Source organism: Salvelinus fontinalis, chromosome 11, assembly GCF_029448725.1.
Source record: "Salvelinus fontinalis isolate EN_2023a chromosome 11, ASM2944872v1, whole genome shotgun sequence".
Taxonomy (NCBI): Eukaryota; Metazoa; Chordata; class Actinopteri; order Salmoniformes; family Salmonidae; genus Salvelinus; species Salvelinus fontinalis.
The window spans coordinates 13,985,488-14,003,147 of record NC_074675.1 but is presented as its reverse complement, the minus strand read 5'-3'; the positions used below and the strand labels follow the sequence as shown (position 1 = coordinate 14,003,147).

Sequence of the window (17,660 nt, the reverse complement as noted above, 5' to 3'; positions counted from 1 at the left end):
TTCTGGCCCATTCCTCCTGACAAAGCTGGTGTAACTGAGTCAGGTTTGTAGGCCTCCTTTCTCTCACACACTTTTTCAGTTTTGCCCAGAAATTCTCAATAGGATTGAGGTCAGGGCTTTGATGGCCACTCCAATACCTTGAGAGAGAGATACATATATATATATACACTGCTCAAAAAAATAAAGGGAACACTTAAACAACACAATGTAACTCCAAGTCAATCACACTTCTGTGAAATCAAACTGTCCACTTAGGAAGCAACACTGATTGACAATAAATTCCACATGCTGTTGTGCAAATGGAATAGACAAAAGGTGGAAATTATAGGCAATTAGCAAGACACCCCCAATAAAGGAGTGATTCTGCAGGTGGTGATCACAGACCACTTCTCAGTTCCTATGCTTCCTGGCTGATGTTTTGGTCACTTTTGAATGCTGGCGGTGCTCTCACTCTAGTGGTAGCATGAGACGGAGTCTACAACCCACACAAGTGGCTCAGGTAGTGCAGTTCATCCAGGATGGCACATCAATGCGAGCTGTGGCAAAAAGGTTTGCTGTGTCTGTCAGCGTAGTGTCCAGAGCATGGAGGCGCTACCAGGAGACAGGCCAGTACATCAGGAGACGTGGAGGAGGCCGTAGGAGGGCAACAACCCAGCAGCAGGACCGCTACCTCCGCCTTTGTGCAAGGAGGTGCACTGCCAGCGCCCTGCAAAATGACCTCCAGCAGGCCACAAATGTGCCATCTCCTGATAGCGCCTGCATGCTCTGGACACTACGCTGACAGACACAGCAAACCTTTTTGCCACAGTTCGCATTGATGTGCCATCCTGGATGAACTGCACTACCTGAGCCACTTGTGTGGGTTGTAGACTCCGTCTCATGCTACCACTAGAGTGAGAGCACCGCCAGCATTCAAAAGTGACCAAAACATCAGCCAGGAAGCATAGGAACTGAGAAGTGGTCTGTGGTCACCACCTGCAGAATCACTCCTTTATTGGGGGTGTCTTGCTAATTGCCTATAATTTCCACCTTTTGTCTATTCCATTTGCACAACAGCATGTGAAATTTATTGTCAATCAGTGTTGCTTCCTAAGTGGACAGTTTGATTTCACAGAAGTGTGATTGACTTGGAGTTACATTGTGTTGTTTAAGTGTTCCCTTTATTTTTTTGAGCAGTGTATATATGTGTGTGCTTAGTCATAAAAAACATGTAAATCTTTGAGTCATAATCTCTTAAGGTAAAGCACAGTGCTTTACAGCTAATCTAGATAGTTTCATTCGTTTGTCACTAACCTATGTCATTTACTTGGCACATGGTCCTTGACTCATGTCCTTTTCAATCAAATCAAACTTTATTTGTCACATGGGCCGAAGACAACAAGTGTAGACCTTAACGTGAAATGTTTACTTACAAGCCCTTAAAACAGCGCAGTTCAAAAAGAGTTAAGAAAATATATAATAATATTTAATAAACTAAAGTAAAAAGTAACACAATATCAAGGCTATACTCCCTATATATAGGGAGTACCGGGTACAGGTTAGTTGATGTAATTTGTACATGTAGGTGGGGGTGAAGTGACTCTGCATAGATAATAAACAGCAAGCAGCAGCAGTGTACAAAACAAATTGAGGGGGGGTAAATGTAAATAGTCCGGTGGTCATTTGATTAATTGTTCAGCAGTTTTATGGCTTGGGGGTAGAAAGCTGTTAAGGCTGGAAGGTGTAATAGATAACATGGACTGATGCTGAATCAATATTGTCCCATCCCATTCTGGAACTTTCCAGGCTACATGCTAAACAACCCTTTAGCTGAATGTGTTTGAAAAGTGTTCTTACCTAGACGAGAGGGAAGCTCTACTATTAAGTGAGCTAAGTTACAATGACAAAATATACAGAGATGGTTGCTACTGCCAGATGTTTCTCAGCCCTGTGGACTGTATCATCCTCACCATGTGTCATCTGCAGATGTTTCAGATGTTCTGGTAGTGCTGTTTTTGTCAGCACGTGGTGGATAGGACATGATGATGCGTGAGCCACATGTATCGAATGTGAATGCCTGAATGTGTTGCCATAATTGGTATATCATCACAAAGCAAGATCAAGAAGCCAGCAAACTCGACTCTATTTCCTATAAGAATGGTGATTTGATACCCTCAGTGCTGTGGCCCATGTTCCAATGCTGTTCTCTAGATATTTTATACTTAATAGCCTCATGTCTGTTTCAGGATGAAAAGGTGAATCTCCTCTGATTGCAGCGATGGCAGTGCAGGCTGGCATACAGGTAAGAAAATGACTTATTATCATGCACATACAAGGATTTTTGGATTGTTTGTTTTTTGTTCAGAAGGGGGTAACTCCTTTTTCCTCAAAGGCCCAGTCCAAATAATTCTTCTCATACCGTGGCCCCTATCCCTGCTGTGTTTACATATCTAAAGGATAGGAGTAGCAGTCAGGTGTAAGCAAAATGGCTTGGATACAATGGCAAAGCAAAATCGTGATTTTTTTTTTTCTTTTTTTCCCGTCAGTTTAGGACCCCCTCACAAGTCATTCAAAATCTCTAACGCTTTCCTGGTTTAGCTAGTCTATTCAGGAGGCGGACTGACACCAATCCAATTGCTTTACTGTTTTTACTGGTCTCATCTCCAGCAACATGATCTATTTGCTCTCAAAGCCGTCTGATATCTGAGGAGGCCAATAAGACCCTGTGGGAGGGCCGTAACTACATATGAGGACACAGAGGTCTGGATCTCGTACATTTTTTGTTGAATAAAACAAATTAAATAAATTATTTGGTTTATTTTGGGGGGGGCACACAGTCAAGGATCTCTTCTTTCTGTTGAGTTAGGATAGTGGAATACACTAAGTGCAATTATGTTACTCACTGATAGTCAGTAAAACATGTTTTGATTGGTAAATTAGTTAATTTAGCCAGCTATCTAAACTTGTAGTAATCATGGCTGAATTACCGACAGGGCACGTGCCCAGGGGCCCTGACCTCCAGGGGGCCCCTATGTATTTTGTTAGTCACTCTCACTCAGATATTATATTAACATGGCGTAAGTTATGGCAAAATGTGTACAATTGCAGAAAATGGTCTGTAAAACTAAAATAGAAGTTCTGTAAAGCAAACTCATTTGTCTACTTTTTGTTAATAAAATAGTTTTGCTGCAAAAATCCCTCCTGTAACGTATTCAATTATAGTTTTTAATCACGGTGCTGGGTTAATGTTTAGCAGCTAATTGTATAGCTAATAGGCTATGTGTTTGTAGATGACTGAAGGGAATGTGATTATGGCTAGGGTTATTTTTGCTGTTTTTCATATAGCATTTGGGATTTTTTAAATGGTATAGAAATGCAGTAAATGAGCTTCGTCTTTCCCCCCTGTCCAGACCTCACTAAAACTCAGACCTTGGTTACGGCCCTGCCTGTGGGGGTTTCTACTCTAGGTCAAAGGTCAACGAGAACCATGGGAAGATTTCACAACTAGGAGGAGCATAAAGGACTAGCAGGTGTAACTCTGGCCCTGTTTGAAACCTTCCTTTCTCTCGTCCTTGAAGTTATCACTGATCTGATGTAGGGCTGGGAATTGCCAGGGACCTCACGATACAATATTATCATGATACGTCGGTGCCGATACAATGTATTACGATTCGCTACTATGATTTGATTTTGCTTTGATGTTCCAAACATATTGCTCACCCTATGTCTGCTGCAGAGAGACAAGAGAGAGACACGAGAAAATGAGTGTTGATCAGTCAGGGAAATAAAAGTGCTGAAAACATGTTGGCTCACTATTTTAAAAAGAAGATGGAGAACAAGATATAGGATGAAAAATACTGGAGTTTTGGCGCAGGTACAGCGCAAATAAATATTATCGCGATATGTAACTGTAAACATATTTTTCCCCCATCACTAATCTGATGTGACATTATTAGTGAAAGCAATATAGTGGATACTTAGTTTTTTTGCACTCAAATCATGTGATTCCGTTAAGGAAGGGTGAACGGATGCATTTGAGAAGTATTCAAACTCATTGGCTTGGTGTCTGTCTTGTGATCACACCAACATGCAATCAAGAGGCCTAGTATGTGTACATCTATGCGATCCACATCATCCTGAATGGCTATTTGGTGGCTTCATTAAGAACGCATTAGGAATGTAGATTTGCTGTTTTTAATCCCTTTCCTAACTATGTTCCATTAAGAGGGAGCTTTAAAGTCCAATGTTTAAAACTCTTACAATCTCCCTCTGTTATGTGCCAGATTTACCAGGAGTAGGCGGTATTTGTTTCCACAGTTAGTCTACTTGCCTGTACTCAGGCCACCCCTACACCCTTATTCTGAAAACTAAACATATACTTGGGAGGAGTCTAAAGTTTTCACCGTACCCAAAACCATTTAGCAATTTTATTTGGACACAAAGGGTGTAGGTATTCTACTGCACAAGTACTACCATAAAGGATCAGTTGAATTGATGTCTAACTAGAATAAGCCTACGGTGAGGGCTACTAAAGCTTTCATTTCTGTGAAACCTGCATCCAGTCAGGTGACGCTGGAGAGGTCACCACGGGTAATCCCCAATGGTATGGTGGTAATCTCCACATGTTAATGTAACTCAAACACTCCCCTCCTCGTCGCCTTTTCTCTAATTAGCTATATTTGGTGCGAGTAAGACGGAAAACAACATATGTTGTGGACTTGCCTTGCCCAGAACACCAGCCAGGCACCTTATCCTTAGAACAGTTATGTAAGGGAGAGGGGGTTGGGGAGGAGGAGTTGTGAGAATTTCTTCTAATTTCTGTGTTTTAATTAAATGCAACTTTTTTTGAGAACCAGACAGAATTTTAAATACTTTCTACTGAGCAGGGCCATTTACACTCAATCTCTTTCTATCTCACACCTACTTTCTCTTGTTCTCTTTCTCTCTCATACCCTCTTTCTCTCTCATATTTTCTTTCTCTCTCATACTCTCTTGTCAGTCTGGGATGCTTTCTGTGACATCTGATATCTCCAGCAGTGATAACTTGACTCACCCCCGTTCTCTACCCCCACTGAAGTTTGGGAGTCACTCAAATGGGGTCGTGGAAAAACTCCCAAAGAACAAACGAGACCCAGGGAAAGTCTCAATCATGATATACCAGTGAGGGTGTGGGAGAGAGGCAGCGATAGCGGATATACTGTCAGCTGTGTGTGTGATTGGAGGTTGATCTGATGTGACTGTAGGATACAAGGCTTGTTCCAGCCTCCAGGCATTCTCCTCCCCTCAGCTGATTTCCTTTCCCTCACTGCGAGTGGAATATCACCACAGACATCTAGTAGGCCGTCTCAGAGGACTAGGTTGTCTCGACAATATCCTATTTCTATTCTTCCATTTTAGAGTCATACAAAACGCTGCTCATTCTCCAAGGCAACCTTTCCTCCGTCTATTTGCACTTCAATCTTATTAGTGGAGCTGGATAGTTTTTTTTTTTTTTTTTTTTTTTGTCCAAATGTCAAAATTGTATACTGATATGAAAATTGATATCCTTCAATCATGTTATTCTTGCCCTGACAAAAGCACAGTCTGTGTGCCAGGGGCTGAGTTCTAGTAGCCTGTGTGAGTGAAGGATTTTGGATTTCTCCCCCTGGTCTATCCCACTGCCAACAGTGTCTAAACCCATTCCAGTGATCCGTGCAGCTCCTTTAGTCTACGAGCATTTGGATACAATCACTACAGTGCTGAAATCCATTCTGAAAATGACACATTTCCTTTGCCAGGCTGACACCACTTGTAATATAATGGAAGGGTTGAATGACAGATGAATGTAAGCGATATGCTAGGAAGATTTAATTGTCAGCCCCCAAAACCTTTTTCTGCCCTCTTCCCATAGTAACTACACCAGCTGGTGGTAGTTTGTCACTCAATGTGTTTTTTCTATCTTTTTTCTCCTCCCCCCACAGATGTGGTTCGGGGAGAAGTTTGACACGCCTCTGCAGAGTCCACGCAGTCCTTTGACGCTGCGCCATGGGCCGGGCTTGGCCGATGTCTTCCAGTATGACCAGTGGCTGGCCGTGCGCCACGAAGCCACATTGGTACCCATGCAGGAGGACCTGGCCATCTGGCTCACCGGGATGCTGGGTAAGACCAGGAGGGTCATGGGGGAAAATAATTCAAAAAGTGTGTCGTTGTCTTGTTCCTGTGGCATTATTTGTACTCTGAACCTGGCAATGGAAGTTTGTTGGATTTGCAGCCTAGAATTCTTCCTTTTTTGTTAATAATTTGGCCTTAAATGTCTCGCCCTGTCACTCACCCCTCACTCCCAATAATACACACTAACACACTCATGCTAATATTTTCCTTTGTCTCTGATACACAGGAGAGGAGGTGAGAGCGGAGAGCTTCATGGAGGAGCTGAACAACGGGGTGAAGCTCTGTCGGCTAATCGGAGCTCTGCAGAGCAGGATCTCTCAGAGCGGGGCCTCAGATATGGGCAAGGTGAGCTGTGATGAGAGGAATGGCAGGGGGAACAGGATATTAAGGAAAAGTAGGGGAGTGGGGAGAGTGGTAAGGATAGGGTAGTTTGAGATGGCGGTCTGTTTCCCATCTGAGAAGAGTTGGTGCGTTTGGTTCTGAAATTATTTGTTTTTCTGTCCATTTGAAAATATTACCTAACCAAGAATGGTCATATGTCAACTGTGATGCAATACATGTGTGGTTAATTTGTTGTACTATTTGAATGCCTTTCCCTGCAGTTGTTTCCCATGAAGAAGGTGGCATGTAAGTGCAATGCCTCTCCAGGGTCCTTTTTCGCCCGTGACAACACTGCCAACTTCCTGGGCTGGTGTCGCCACATAGGCGTGGAAGAGACATACCTGTTTGAATCGGAGGGCCTAGGTACGTGTTTTAGTTGGTGGGGAGGCTGTACTGACCAGTAAGCACAGCAAGTAGGAACTAATCACAAACGGCCATCGTTCCAGACAGTTTTTAAGTGTATATTTGGGTTATTTTTTCTCGGCAGCCTCTAGTTAGCTTAGCATTCTAGGACGAATGTCCACAGGTATCAATCAAACCAAAACCCATTCCGTCTTGTGTAATCAGTAGAGCAGAACCATGGTTGTACAGTTGAGGTAGGGTCCAACTCCATTCCATCCCACCACTCTTGTAACATTACTACATTATCCTTGGAGTTAATTACCTAGGAGTTGATTAATACATTACTATGTTGCCCTTGGTGTTGTTTGATACATTACGACATTACCCTTGGAGTTGATTAATGGCTTCTTAGCTTAATCGGTTCAAAGGAACATGGGCTGAGTTGTAAGCCTTTAATGACTGAACGGAGCAGGTGCCTCCACTGCAGCCATTGTCTGGCTTTTGTTTAAGCCATCCTCCTTAATGACATAATAGGATCCACCATAGAGAGCAATTAACATAAGTTCTTTATGTGAACACCTCATTAAAAGTAATGGGTTTGTGACACTGCTGCGATACTATACAACCATGGCGTCTCTCTACAATATGTATTTTCTCTATCTCGCAGTTCTGCACAAGGATCCCAGGCAGGTGTGTCTGTGTCTACTAGAGATCGGCCGCATCGTCTCCAAGTAAGTTTCCCTTGGTTGATTGATGTACAGTACCAGTCAAAAGTTTGGACATGCCTACAGTGATTCCATGTGTTATTTCATAGTTTTGATGTCTTCACTATTATTCTACAATGTAAAAAATAAAGAAAAAACCTTGAATGTGTAGGTGTGTCCAAACTTTTGACTGGCACTGTATGTGCTGTAGGGGTTGCACTGTGACAAATGTAAGATAGGATCATTCTAGAACATGACCACCACATTTTGTTTTGACCTTTCACTGATCCTGTAGTTATGCAATGTGGTATGTTGCAGCTGTGTTGGGGTAGAAAGATGGACAATGCAGCAAATGTGTGGCATCTTTTTTCCTATCCTAACAGTCCCTTTAGAGCACTGAAGTGATCTGTTTTTCTCCATAGGTATGGGGTGGAGCCTCCGGTACTGGTGAAACTGGAGAAGGAGATTGAGCTGGAGGAGACCCTGCTGAAGACTACAGAGCCTGCTTCTGCAGTCAAAACCTTCACTGTGTGTTGCCAGCATGGGGGCCTCTACCAGCCTGGGGTAAGTCACTCCAAGAGTTAAAACTGCTATTGTCAAATTTGTACTGACTAAATAGGGACTCGGCTCCACTTTCGTCTCATCTCTTGTTCTATTAAAATAGTTAGTTGGTGACCCAGTTCATCAGATCCAAAATGGCGGCAGCAGTGGCTCTAGTTGCCTCGCTGCTCAGGGCTGTATGAGTCATTATGGTCCTTGTGCTGCTCCATCCATCCGGGGTCATGTGACTCTGTAGCCTGTGGCACCAATGCAGCGCAGTCACAACATCAACGAACATCAGAACGCTTCCTGTGTCCACAGCCTAAGCTGCATGACTCTTAGCCTTTGATTAGTGTGTTTGCCAAAGCGGTCCTCTTCAACTACAGTATTCAGAGGCTGCTACTGAATGCTATTCTATAGCCTTTCAAGTCTTTTTTTTTTTTTTTTTTTTTTTTTTTTTTACCTTTATTTAACTAGGCAAGTCAGTTAAGAACAAATTCTTATTTTCAATGACGGCCTAGGAACAGTGGGTTAACTGCCTGTTCAGGGGCAGAACGACAGATTTGTACCTTGTCAGCTCGGGGATTTGAACTTGCAACCTTCCGGTTACTAGTCCAACGCTCTAACCACTAGGCTACGCTGCCGCTTTGCAACTTAAAATTGGTTCATTTGAGTTCATCGGTTCATTGGGTTTTCCTGTTAGCAACTCCGCTTTATCCTTAGGCGATGGATAATGAAACAGGGTTTCTCAATGTTTTAGAGAATTTCTTTCTCATGTTCTTACTTACTTATCCAGGACTCTATAGGCCCATGTTAATTCTCCATCTCTGTGTTACAGGAGCAACATCTGACGGACGAGCCTCCGTGTAACTGCTCCCAGAGAGTATCTATTGAATACCTGTCAGAGGGCCGTTACAGACTGGGAGACAAGACCCTCTTCATCCGGGTGAGCAGCACACACTGTATAGTGACACACTGAACACTCCCAACCAAGTACTGAACACCAGTGTTGGGGTCAATTCCACTGCTAAGTGAGCATTAGACCTGTAGCTAGTGACACACCCTTTCTGTCCTCTGCCAAGAGACCAGGAAACATCTCTCCACCATAACCTCATTCATTACCTGGCCACTAATCCAAATGTTCAGTCTTGGTACCTGGCACACGTTTGGCTGTGTCAGCACCGTATAAATTAAATTACTACACATGACGTAATTCTATGGTCAGTACTTGTCTGGTCCTTTATACCTTCACATACTATAGACTGGATAGTCCTGTAGACTTGAGACCAACCTGCTATATAGACTAGGTAGACTTGAGACAAACTCTACTATATAGACTAGATGGTCCTGTAGACTTGAGACCAACCTACTATATAGACTAGGTAGTCCTGTAGACTTGAGACCAACCTGCTATATAGACTAGGTAGTCCTGTAGACTTGAGACAGAGACATTTTGGGAAAGTAAGCTTAGTACCGATGTTGGGTATTTAAGGCTGATAAAATGGTGATACAACTGGAAAGTAAAAAGCCATGTCAAGTGTAAAACCCAGCGGTGTAGGATAAAGGAAGGAGGAAAGGTCTGTCTGTTGCTCACGGTTCTACACAGCAGCAGATCACACCCTAAGCTCATTAGGGAAGCAGAGTGGATCTTGTTAGTACTGGACCTACAGGAGGGATTACATCATTATTGGCCAAGGTACAGCGTTAACACTTCCTTCAAACAGCAGCTGAAAAATAGATGGTAGCTGTAGATAGTAGTTGGCAGCACTGTAGATATTAGTTGGTGGTAGTAGGAGTGAGTAGTGAGCGGTTAGTTGTGGTGGTAGTAGGAGTGAGAAGTGAGTGGTGAGAAGTGAGTGGTGAGAAGTGAGTGGTGAGAAGTGAGTGGTGAGAAGTGAGTGGTGAGAAGTGAGTGGTGAGAAGTGAGTGGTGAGAAGTGAGTGGTGAGAAGTGAGTGGTGAGAAGTGAGTGGTGAGAAGTGAGTGGTGAGAAGTGAGTGGTGAGAAGTGAGTGGTGAGAAGTGAGTGGTGAGAAGTGAGTGGTGAGAAGTGAGTGGTGAGAAGTGAGTGGTGAGAAGTGAGTGGTGAGAAGTGAGTGGTGAGAAGTGAGTGGTGAGAAGTGAGTGGTGAGAAGTGAGTGGTGAGAAGTGAGTGGTGAGAAGTGAGTGGTGAGAAGTGAGTGGTGAGAAGTGAGTGGTGAGAAGTGAGTGGTGAGAAGTGAGTGGTGAGAAGTGAGTGGTGAGAAGTGAGTGGTGAGAAGTGAGTGGTGAGAAGTGAGTGGTGAGAAGTGAGTGGTGAGAAGTGAGTGGTGAGAAGTGAGTGGTGAGAAGTGAGTGGTGAGAAGTGAGTGGTGAGAAGTGAGTGGTGAGAAGTGAGTGGTGAGAAGTGAGTGGTGAGAAGTGAGTGGTGAGAAGTGAGTGGTGAGAAGTGAGTGGTGAGAAGTGAGTGGTGAGAAGTGAGTGGTGAGAAGTGAGTGGTGAGAAGTGAGTGGTGAGAAGTGAGTGGTGAGAAGTGAGTGGTGAGAAGTGAGTGGTGAGAAGTGAGTGGTGAGAAGTGAGTGGTGAGAAGTGAGTGGTGAGAAGTGAGTGGTGAGAAGTGAGTGGTGAGAAGTGAGTGGTGAGAAGTGAGTGGTGAGAAGTGAGTGGTGAGAAGTGAGTGGTGAGAAGTGAGTGGTGAGAAGTGAGTGGTGAGAAGTGAGTGGTGAGAGGTGAGTGGTGAGAGGTGAGTGGTGAGAGGTGAGTGGTGAGAGGTGAGTGGTGAGAGGTGAGTGGTGAGAGGTGAGTGGTGAGAGGTGAGTGGTGAGTGGTGAGAGGTGAGTGGTGAGTGGTGAGAGGTGAGTGGTGAGGGGTGAGAGGTGAGGAGTGAGTGGTGAGGAGTGAGCAAGGAGGCGTGAGTGGTGAGGAGTGAGTGGTGAGCAAGGAGGCGTGAGTGGTGAGCAGGAGGCGTGAGTGGTAAGGAGGAGGCGTGAGCGGTAAGGAGGAGGCGTGAGCGGTAAGGAGGAGGCGTGAGCGGTAAGGAGGAGTGAGTGTAGATGCGAGTCTCAAGAAATAGTTAAGTAAAAGATATCCATGTTAACCCTTTAAAGAGACCAACTGCAATGTCTCACATGTGTCCCTGTCACTCTCTCTCTCACTGTGATAGATGCTGCATGGGAAGCATGTGATGGTGCGTGTGGGGGGTGGCTGGGACACCCTAAGGGGTTTCCTGCTCAAGTATGACCCCGGCCGGGTGCTCCAGTTCACCACTCTGGAGCAGAAGATCCTGGCATACCAGAAGGGTCCACCGGGCCACGGCGGCCATGGCTCTGCAGCAGCAGCCCCTCCACCTGACATGGACCCTCTCGCTGCAGTCAACCTCATCCCCTCGTCTTCTTCCTCGTCTTCCTCTGGTTCGGCCTCCAAAGCCACCTGCACCCCCGTCTCGACCCCTACTCTGCCCAGGAAAGCAGCCGCAGCACCCAAAAAGATCCTGCAGATGCCCCTTCCCTCCCCCAAGAAGCCCACCCAGAAGCCCTTGCCAATCCCCAAGAAGGTGGCTGCTGTGTTGCCCACCCTGTCTTCGCAGCAGGGCCCAAGCCCTTCCATTCACAGTGGCAAGAGCCAGCCGACGGCGCCTCTGCTCCATTCCTCTTCTTCCTCAGCTGTGGCTCCTTCTGCCCCCAAGCTGAAGCTCAGGCCGTCCCCTCGTGGCGCCCTCTCCCAGCCTCGTAGCCCTGTGTGCCCCGAGCCCTCCCGTAAATGTCCTAAACCCTCCTCCACTCCATCCACCCACACCTCCATCACAGTGCCTCGCCCCGCCACAGCCCCATCAAGGGTCCCCTTCCAGAAAGAGGGCCGACCCCCAACCGGCGCCACTCAACGCCGCCTGTCTCAGAGACGGCCCGCCTCCCCGGCCTCGCGCCTTCGTCTGGATGCTGCCAGACGGGTCCGTCCAACCCCCCGTGTGACTGTGCCAACACCCAGGCCGGCAACAGCCCAACCCGCCAGGACACTAACCCCTACCTCCAGGACTGCCACAACAGCCCTGCCCAAATCCACCATCTCACTCCCCAAGAGCAAAGACACCACAGCCAAAAGCCAGGCCCAAACCAGGGCCATCCCCAAAGTGGTAGTGCCTCTATGTGGCGGCACCCCTGGGCCGTTACCAGGGGCCTCTAGTGGCTCTACTGCTGTTGGCAAGACCAACCAGAGAACGGTACCAACTGCCCAGAGGGCAGTACGGAGGCAAGCGCCCTCTACCATCACCCCCTCTCTCAAACCGCAGCCCACCAAAACGCCCCCCCAAAATACCAGCCCCAACATCAAAGCCCTCCCTTCCCAAAAGAACACTGCTCTCACAAAGAAGACCCAACTCAAGAACAAAAGCGAGGACCCTTATTTTGAAATGAACGGTAGAAGGCATCAGAAGACGTGAGACGTAGTTGGGGGGCGTAGTAACGTGACGGGGAGGGACTGTACTGTCCTACTGAACATTAGTGCTTCCATCACGGTATTTGTCTGAATAAGTCCCCAACCAGGATTCTGCAGAACACCAATGTCCACACAAATATATACCCAACCGGTTACAGATGCAGCAACTGTCAAGACACAAGCTAGTGTGTAACTTTCAAAACGCCATTTGCACCGCTACCATCTTTACATTTGTTTCTCAGTTGGTACGATTTTCTCTGTTACTTAACTTGTCATTTTATTGTCCTGTTGTCGAAAGCTCATGCTTCAATAGCATTTGACAATAAGTATGTTTTTATACTGTCTTTGAATGGGTTGAGAAGTGAGTGATACTGATTTTATCTGAGGTCAGCTCAATTCAGTCTTTAGCCTAACACAGAAACACTGAGGTCAGCTCAATTCAGTCTTTAGCCTAACACAGAAACACTCAATGGATGCGTTGGAAACCAACATCCCATCAACAGCCTTTTGTTTCCTATCCTTTTTCCATCATTTTGAGTGTTTTTTGAAAGCTTTCTCATGTCTATTCGTATGTCTTGAGGTTCCCTAGAGGGCTCTACCTTTGTCCATCTGATCTGATACATATTTTTCTCTGAATATAAAAGTTATACTTTTTAAACATTGGCATTTTCTTTTCAGAAAGGGTCATTTCTGTGCAGAGCTAACTAAGGCAGCACACTTTGAAAATGTTAATTATTCATTACAAAGCAGGTTATTGTAACTGAATGTTTGACAGGAAGTATAACTGGACTGAATGTTTGTGCTCGGTGTGGATAAGCTTTTCATTGATGGAGGTTTGATTGAATATAGACGTCTGTTTCTTTGTCACAGACTGGATGATGAATGGGGTGTTTTCCATTTTAGAGGTCAAATTAAGCACTGTTGGAATGTTTCTCGTGTGCCTTTAGAAATGACTGTTGCTGAGTGGCGTTAGAATGTACTAGAAACTAGGGTTTTAATATTTTTTACAAATGAGAATTGCACAAAGTACAAGCGCTCGGACTGAGTTTTTAAATTTTTTTATTACATGGTCAAATCTCAAATGAGTTACTACTGATAATATGCCTGTTACACATCCTTTGAACACGTCGAGGGCAACTAAAGGACAAGCAAAGCCATTAATCATTTTCCAGAGGGGGAAGTTATCGTGAGGTAGATTTTAATTTTGTTTTGTCATCTGAGTCTTTTCATTGATCATATTTTTACTTTTCTATGTGGTCTTCATGTCTAAGTTACTTTGTCTGTTTTCTTGGTCAGCACTTTATGAAAACCTCTTGGTGTGTTTGTCACTTTGAATGTTGATTCTGTTGATTTGTGTTGTCTGATCTACCTTTGTTACATTGTCCAATAAAAGGCCAAACGTTGGCAGACTTCCAGCAAAACATGTCTGTGCTTCATAATTGACAGTAACATTTGAAGTCAGTGGAAATGGTATTGATATTGACTTCCAGGAACTAAGCATACTCATACCCTTTTCACACTCTTGTGCTAACCCCAACCGTACGGAGCTGGCTTTCACATGGTCCTTTCCAGCACAGTTTTAGCAACTACAATGGATGTGTAACCAGGCTGGCACAGCAGAGCTTGGCTTGGCCTAGAATAATCCTAGGGTTTGGCTCAGTAGTATGAAAAAAGGTATGCGTAGATGTACAGATATGTGCAGTATAAAGTACTAGAAGGTCTTTGAAAGTTGAGATCTGTGCCGTCAGAGTAGAGCCATATACTTAGTTCAATAGGGATTCATATAATTTTCACAACAGTCCTTGGTTACCACTTCATTTACTTGATCAGCTCAGTGATTACTGCTTTGAGGAACATTTTTACTTAATGTGATGGTTGGTTGTCTCAGCTGGGGACCTTAAAGCAGCAATCAGCAGTTGAAACAATAACAAATCGTCCTCCCCGTTTTGGTAAAAAGCTGACTACTGGGGCTGGAGAAATGTAACCACTGAAATTCATAGAGCTATGGTTGCAAGGACTGACCTTCCATAATATACAAATGCTAGTTTTAACCATGTTTTGAGGCTATATGGTGTTTATACTTTGTTTACAAAGTAAAACAAGCTTGTATTTTGGATTCTGATGGGGTATGACAGTTGAACTAAGCTCATGAGGTATTTACACTGAGTGTACAAAACATTAGAAACGCCTTCCTGATATTGAGTTTCACCCCCCTTTGCCCTTAGAACAGCCTCAATTCGTCGGGTCATGGATTCGACAAGGTGTCAAGTGTTCCGCAGGGATGTTGACTCCAATGCTTCCCACAGTTGTGTGAAGTTGGCTGGATGTCCTTTGGATGGTGAACCATTCTTGAAACACAGGAAACTCATGAACATGAAAAACCCAGCAGCGTTGCAGTAGACACTCAAACCGGTGCGCCTGGCACCTACTACCATACCCCGTTCAAAGGCACTTAAGTATTTTGTCTTGCCCTTTCACCCTCTGAATGGCAAACATACACAATCCATGTCTCAATTATCTCAAGGGTTAAACATCCTTAAAGTGTTGTCAATAAGGGATCATAGATTTCACCTGGTCAGTCTGTCATGGAAAGAGCAGGTCTACCAAATCCATTCATTTTAATATGTTGATTACTTCTCCTTGCCATTATCATTCACCTGATAAGACAAGATGTGTTGCTAATGTAACAGATGTGAAATGGCTAGCTAGTTAGCGGGTACGCGCTACTAGCGTTTCAATCAGTTACGTCACTTGCTCTGAAACCTAGAAGTAGTGTTGCCCCTTGCTCTGCAAGGGCTGCGGCTTTTGTGGAGCGATGGGTAACGACGCTTTGTGGGCGTCAGTTGTTAATGTGTGCAGAGGGTCTCTGGTTCGCGCCTGAGGTCGGGGCGAGGGGACGTACTAAAGTTATACTGTTGCATTGGTGCCGTGACCCGGATCACTGGTTGCTGCGGAAAAGGAGGAGGTTGAAAGGAGGGTGAGTGTAACGGATGTGAAATGGCTAGCTAGTTAGCGGGTACGCGCTACTAGCGTTTCAATCAGTTACGTGACTTGCTCTGAAACCTGAAGTAGTTGTTGCACCTTGCTCTGCAAGGGCCGCGGCTTTTGTGGAGCGATAGGTAACGATGCTTCGTGGGTGTCAGTTGTTGATGTGTGCAGAGGGTCCCTGGTTCGTGCCCGTGTCGGGGCGAGGGGACGGTTTAAAGTTATACTGTTACATTGATGCTGTTGACCCGAATCACTGGTTGCTGCGGAAAAGGAGGAGGTTGAAAGGGGGGTGAGTGTAACGGATGTGAAATGGCTAGCTAGTTAGCGGGTACGTGCTACTAGCGTTTCAATCAGTTACGTCACTTGCTCTGAAACCTAGAAGTAGTGTTGCATCTTGCTCTGCAAGGGCCGTGGCATGAAAAGGTTAAAGATCCCTGCTCTAGATGTCTCTGTGTACAATGTGTTATGTCACTATATTTATTCCCAGTAATTATATCTAATAAAACTTGTTTTTAAATATAATTTGTTGAGGGAGACTGTTGTGTTACAGCCTGAATTTAAAACTGATTAAATATAGATATTTTGTAACTGGCCTACAAACAATACCCCATGATGTCAAAGTGGAATTACGTTTTAACTGAAGACCTGAAATGTCTTGAGTCAATAAGTATTCAACCTCTTTGTTATGGCAAGCTTAAATAGGTTCAGGAGTAAAAATGTGCTTAAAAAGTCACAATAAGTTGCATGGACTCTGTGTACAATAATAGTGTTTAACATGATATTTGAATGACTACCTCATCTCTGTACTCCATGGCTGTGATAGGAGAAAACTGAGGATGGATCAACAATATTATAGTTACTTCACAATTTTTATTTTATTTTTTTAACCTTTTTTTAACTAGGCAAGTCAGATAAGAACAAACTCTTACTTACAATGACGGCCTACCAAAGGCTTCCTGCGGGGACGGGGGCCTGGGATTAAAATAAATAAATAAATAAATACAACATAAATCTAGGACAAAATACACATCACAACAAGAGAGAAAACACAACACTACATAAAGAGAGACCTAAGACAACAACATAGCAAGGCAGCAACACATGGCAACACAGCATGGTAGCAACACAACATAACAACAACATTGTAGCAACACAACATGGTAGCAGCACAAAACATGGTACAAACATTATTGGGCACAGTCAACAGCACAAAGGTCAAGAAGGTAGAGACAACAGTACATCACACAAAGCAGCCACAACTGTCAGTAAGAGTGTCCATGATTGAGTCTTTGAATGAAGAGATTGAGATAAAACTGTCCAGTTTGTGTGTTTGTTGCAGCTCGTTCCAGTCGCTAGCTGCAGTGAACTGAAAAGAGGAGCGACCCAGGGATGTATGTGCTTTGGGGACCATTAACAGAATGTGACTGGCAGAATGGGTGTTGTATGTGGAGGATGAGGGCTGCAGTAGATATCTCAGCTAGGGGGGAGTAAGGCCTAAGAGGGTTTAATAAATAAGCATCAACCAGTGGATCTTGCGATGGGTATACAGAGATTACCAGTTTACAGAGGAGTATAGAGTGCATTGATGTGTACTATAAGGAGCATTGGCGACAAATCTGATGGCCGAATGGTAAAGAATGTCTTGCCGCTCGAGAGCACCGTCACCTGCCGATCTATAAATTATGTCTCCGTAATGTAACATGGGTAGGATGGTCATCTGAATCAGGGTTAGTTTGGCAGCTGGGGTGAAAGAGGAGCGATTATTATAGAGGAAACCAAGTCTAGATTTAACTTTAGCCTGCAGCTTTGATATGTGCTGAGAGAAGGACAGTGCACCGCCTAGCCATACTCCCAAGTACTTGTATGAGGTGACTACCTCAAGCTCGAAACGCTCAGAGGTAGTAATAACACCTGTGGGAAGAGGGGCATTCTTCTTACCAAACCACATGACCTTTGTTTTGGAGGTGTTCAGAACAGGGTTAATGGTAGAGAAAGCTTGTTGGACACTAAGAAAGCTTTGTTGTAGAGCGTTTAAGACAAAATCCAGGGAGGGGCCAGCTGAGTATAAGACTGTATCATCTGCATATAAATGAATGAGAGAGCTTCCTACTGCCTGAGCTATGTTGTTGATGTAAATTGAGAAGAGCGTGGGGCCTAGGATTGAGCCT

General features: G+C 44.6%; 1 protein-coding gene across 3 annotated transcripts in view; it reads left to right on the top strand.

The window, feature by feature from the left end:
* LOC129865098 (GAS2-like protein 3) overlaps positions 1-13,925 on the top strand; it is a 28,416-nt gene extending 14,491 nt beyond the window's left edge. For 2 of the 3 annotated variants that reach the window (XR_008761316.1, XR_008761315.1), the window contains exons 2-10: positions 2,226-2,281; positions 5,940-6,117; positions 6,356-6,474; positions 6,732-6,873; positions 7,520-7,583; positions 7,979-8,120; positions 8,935-9,042; positions 11,237-12,890; positions 12,933-13,925. Coding sequence is in view for 1 of the 3 variants with exons in the window: in XM_055937581.1 (XP_055793556.1) it covers positions 2,258-2,281; positions 5,940-6,117; positions 6,356-6,474; positions 6,732-6,873; positions 7,520-7,583; positions 7,979-8,120; positions 8,935-9,042; positions 11,237-12,508 (2,049 nt within the window). In the remaining 2 variants the exon portion in view is untranslated. Of the gene's footprint in view, positions 1-2,225; positions 2,282-5,939; positions 6,118-6,355; positions 6,475-6,731; positions 6,874-7,519; positions 7,584-7,978; positions 8,121-8,934; positions 9,043-11,236 lie in introns of all 3 variants that reach the window. The other variant, XM_055937581.1, reaches the window with a different exon arrangement.
* The last annotated feature ends 3,735 nt before the right edge of the window (positions 13,926-17,660 follow it).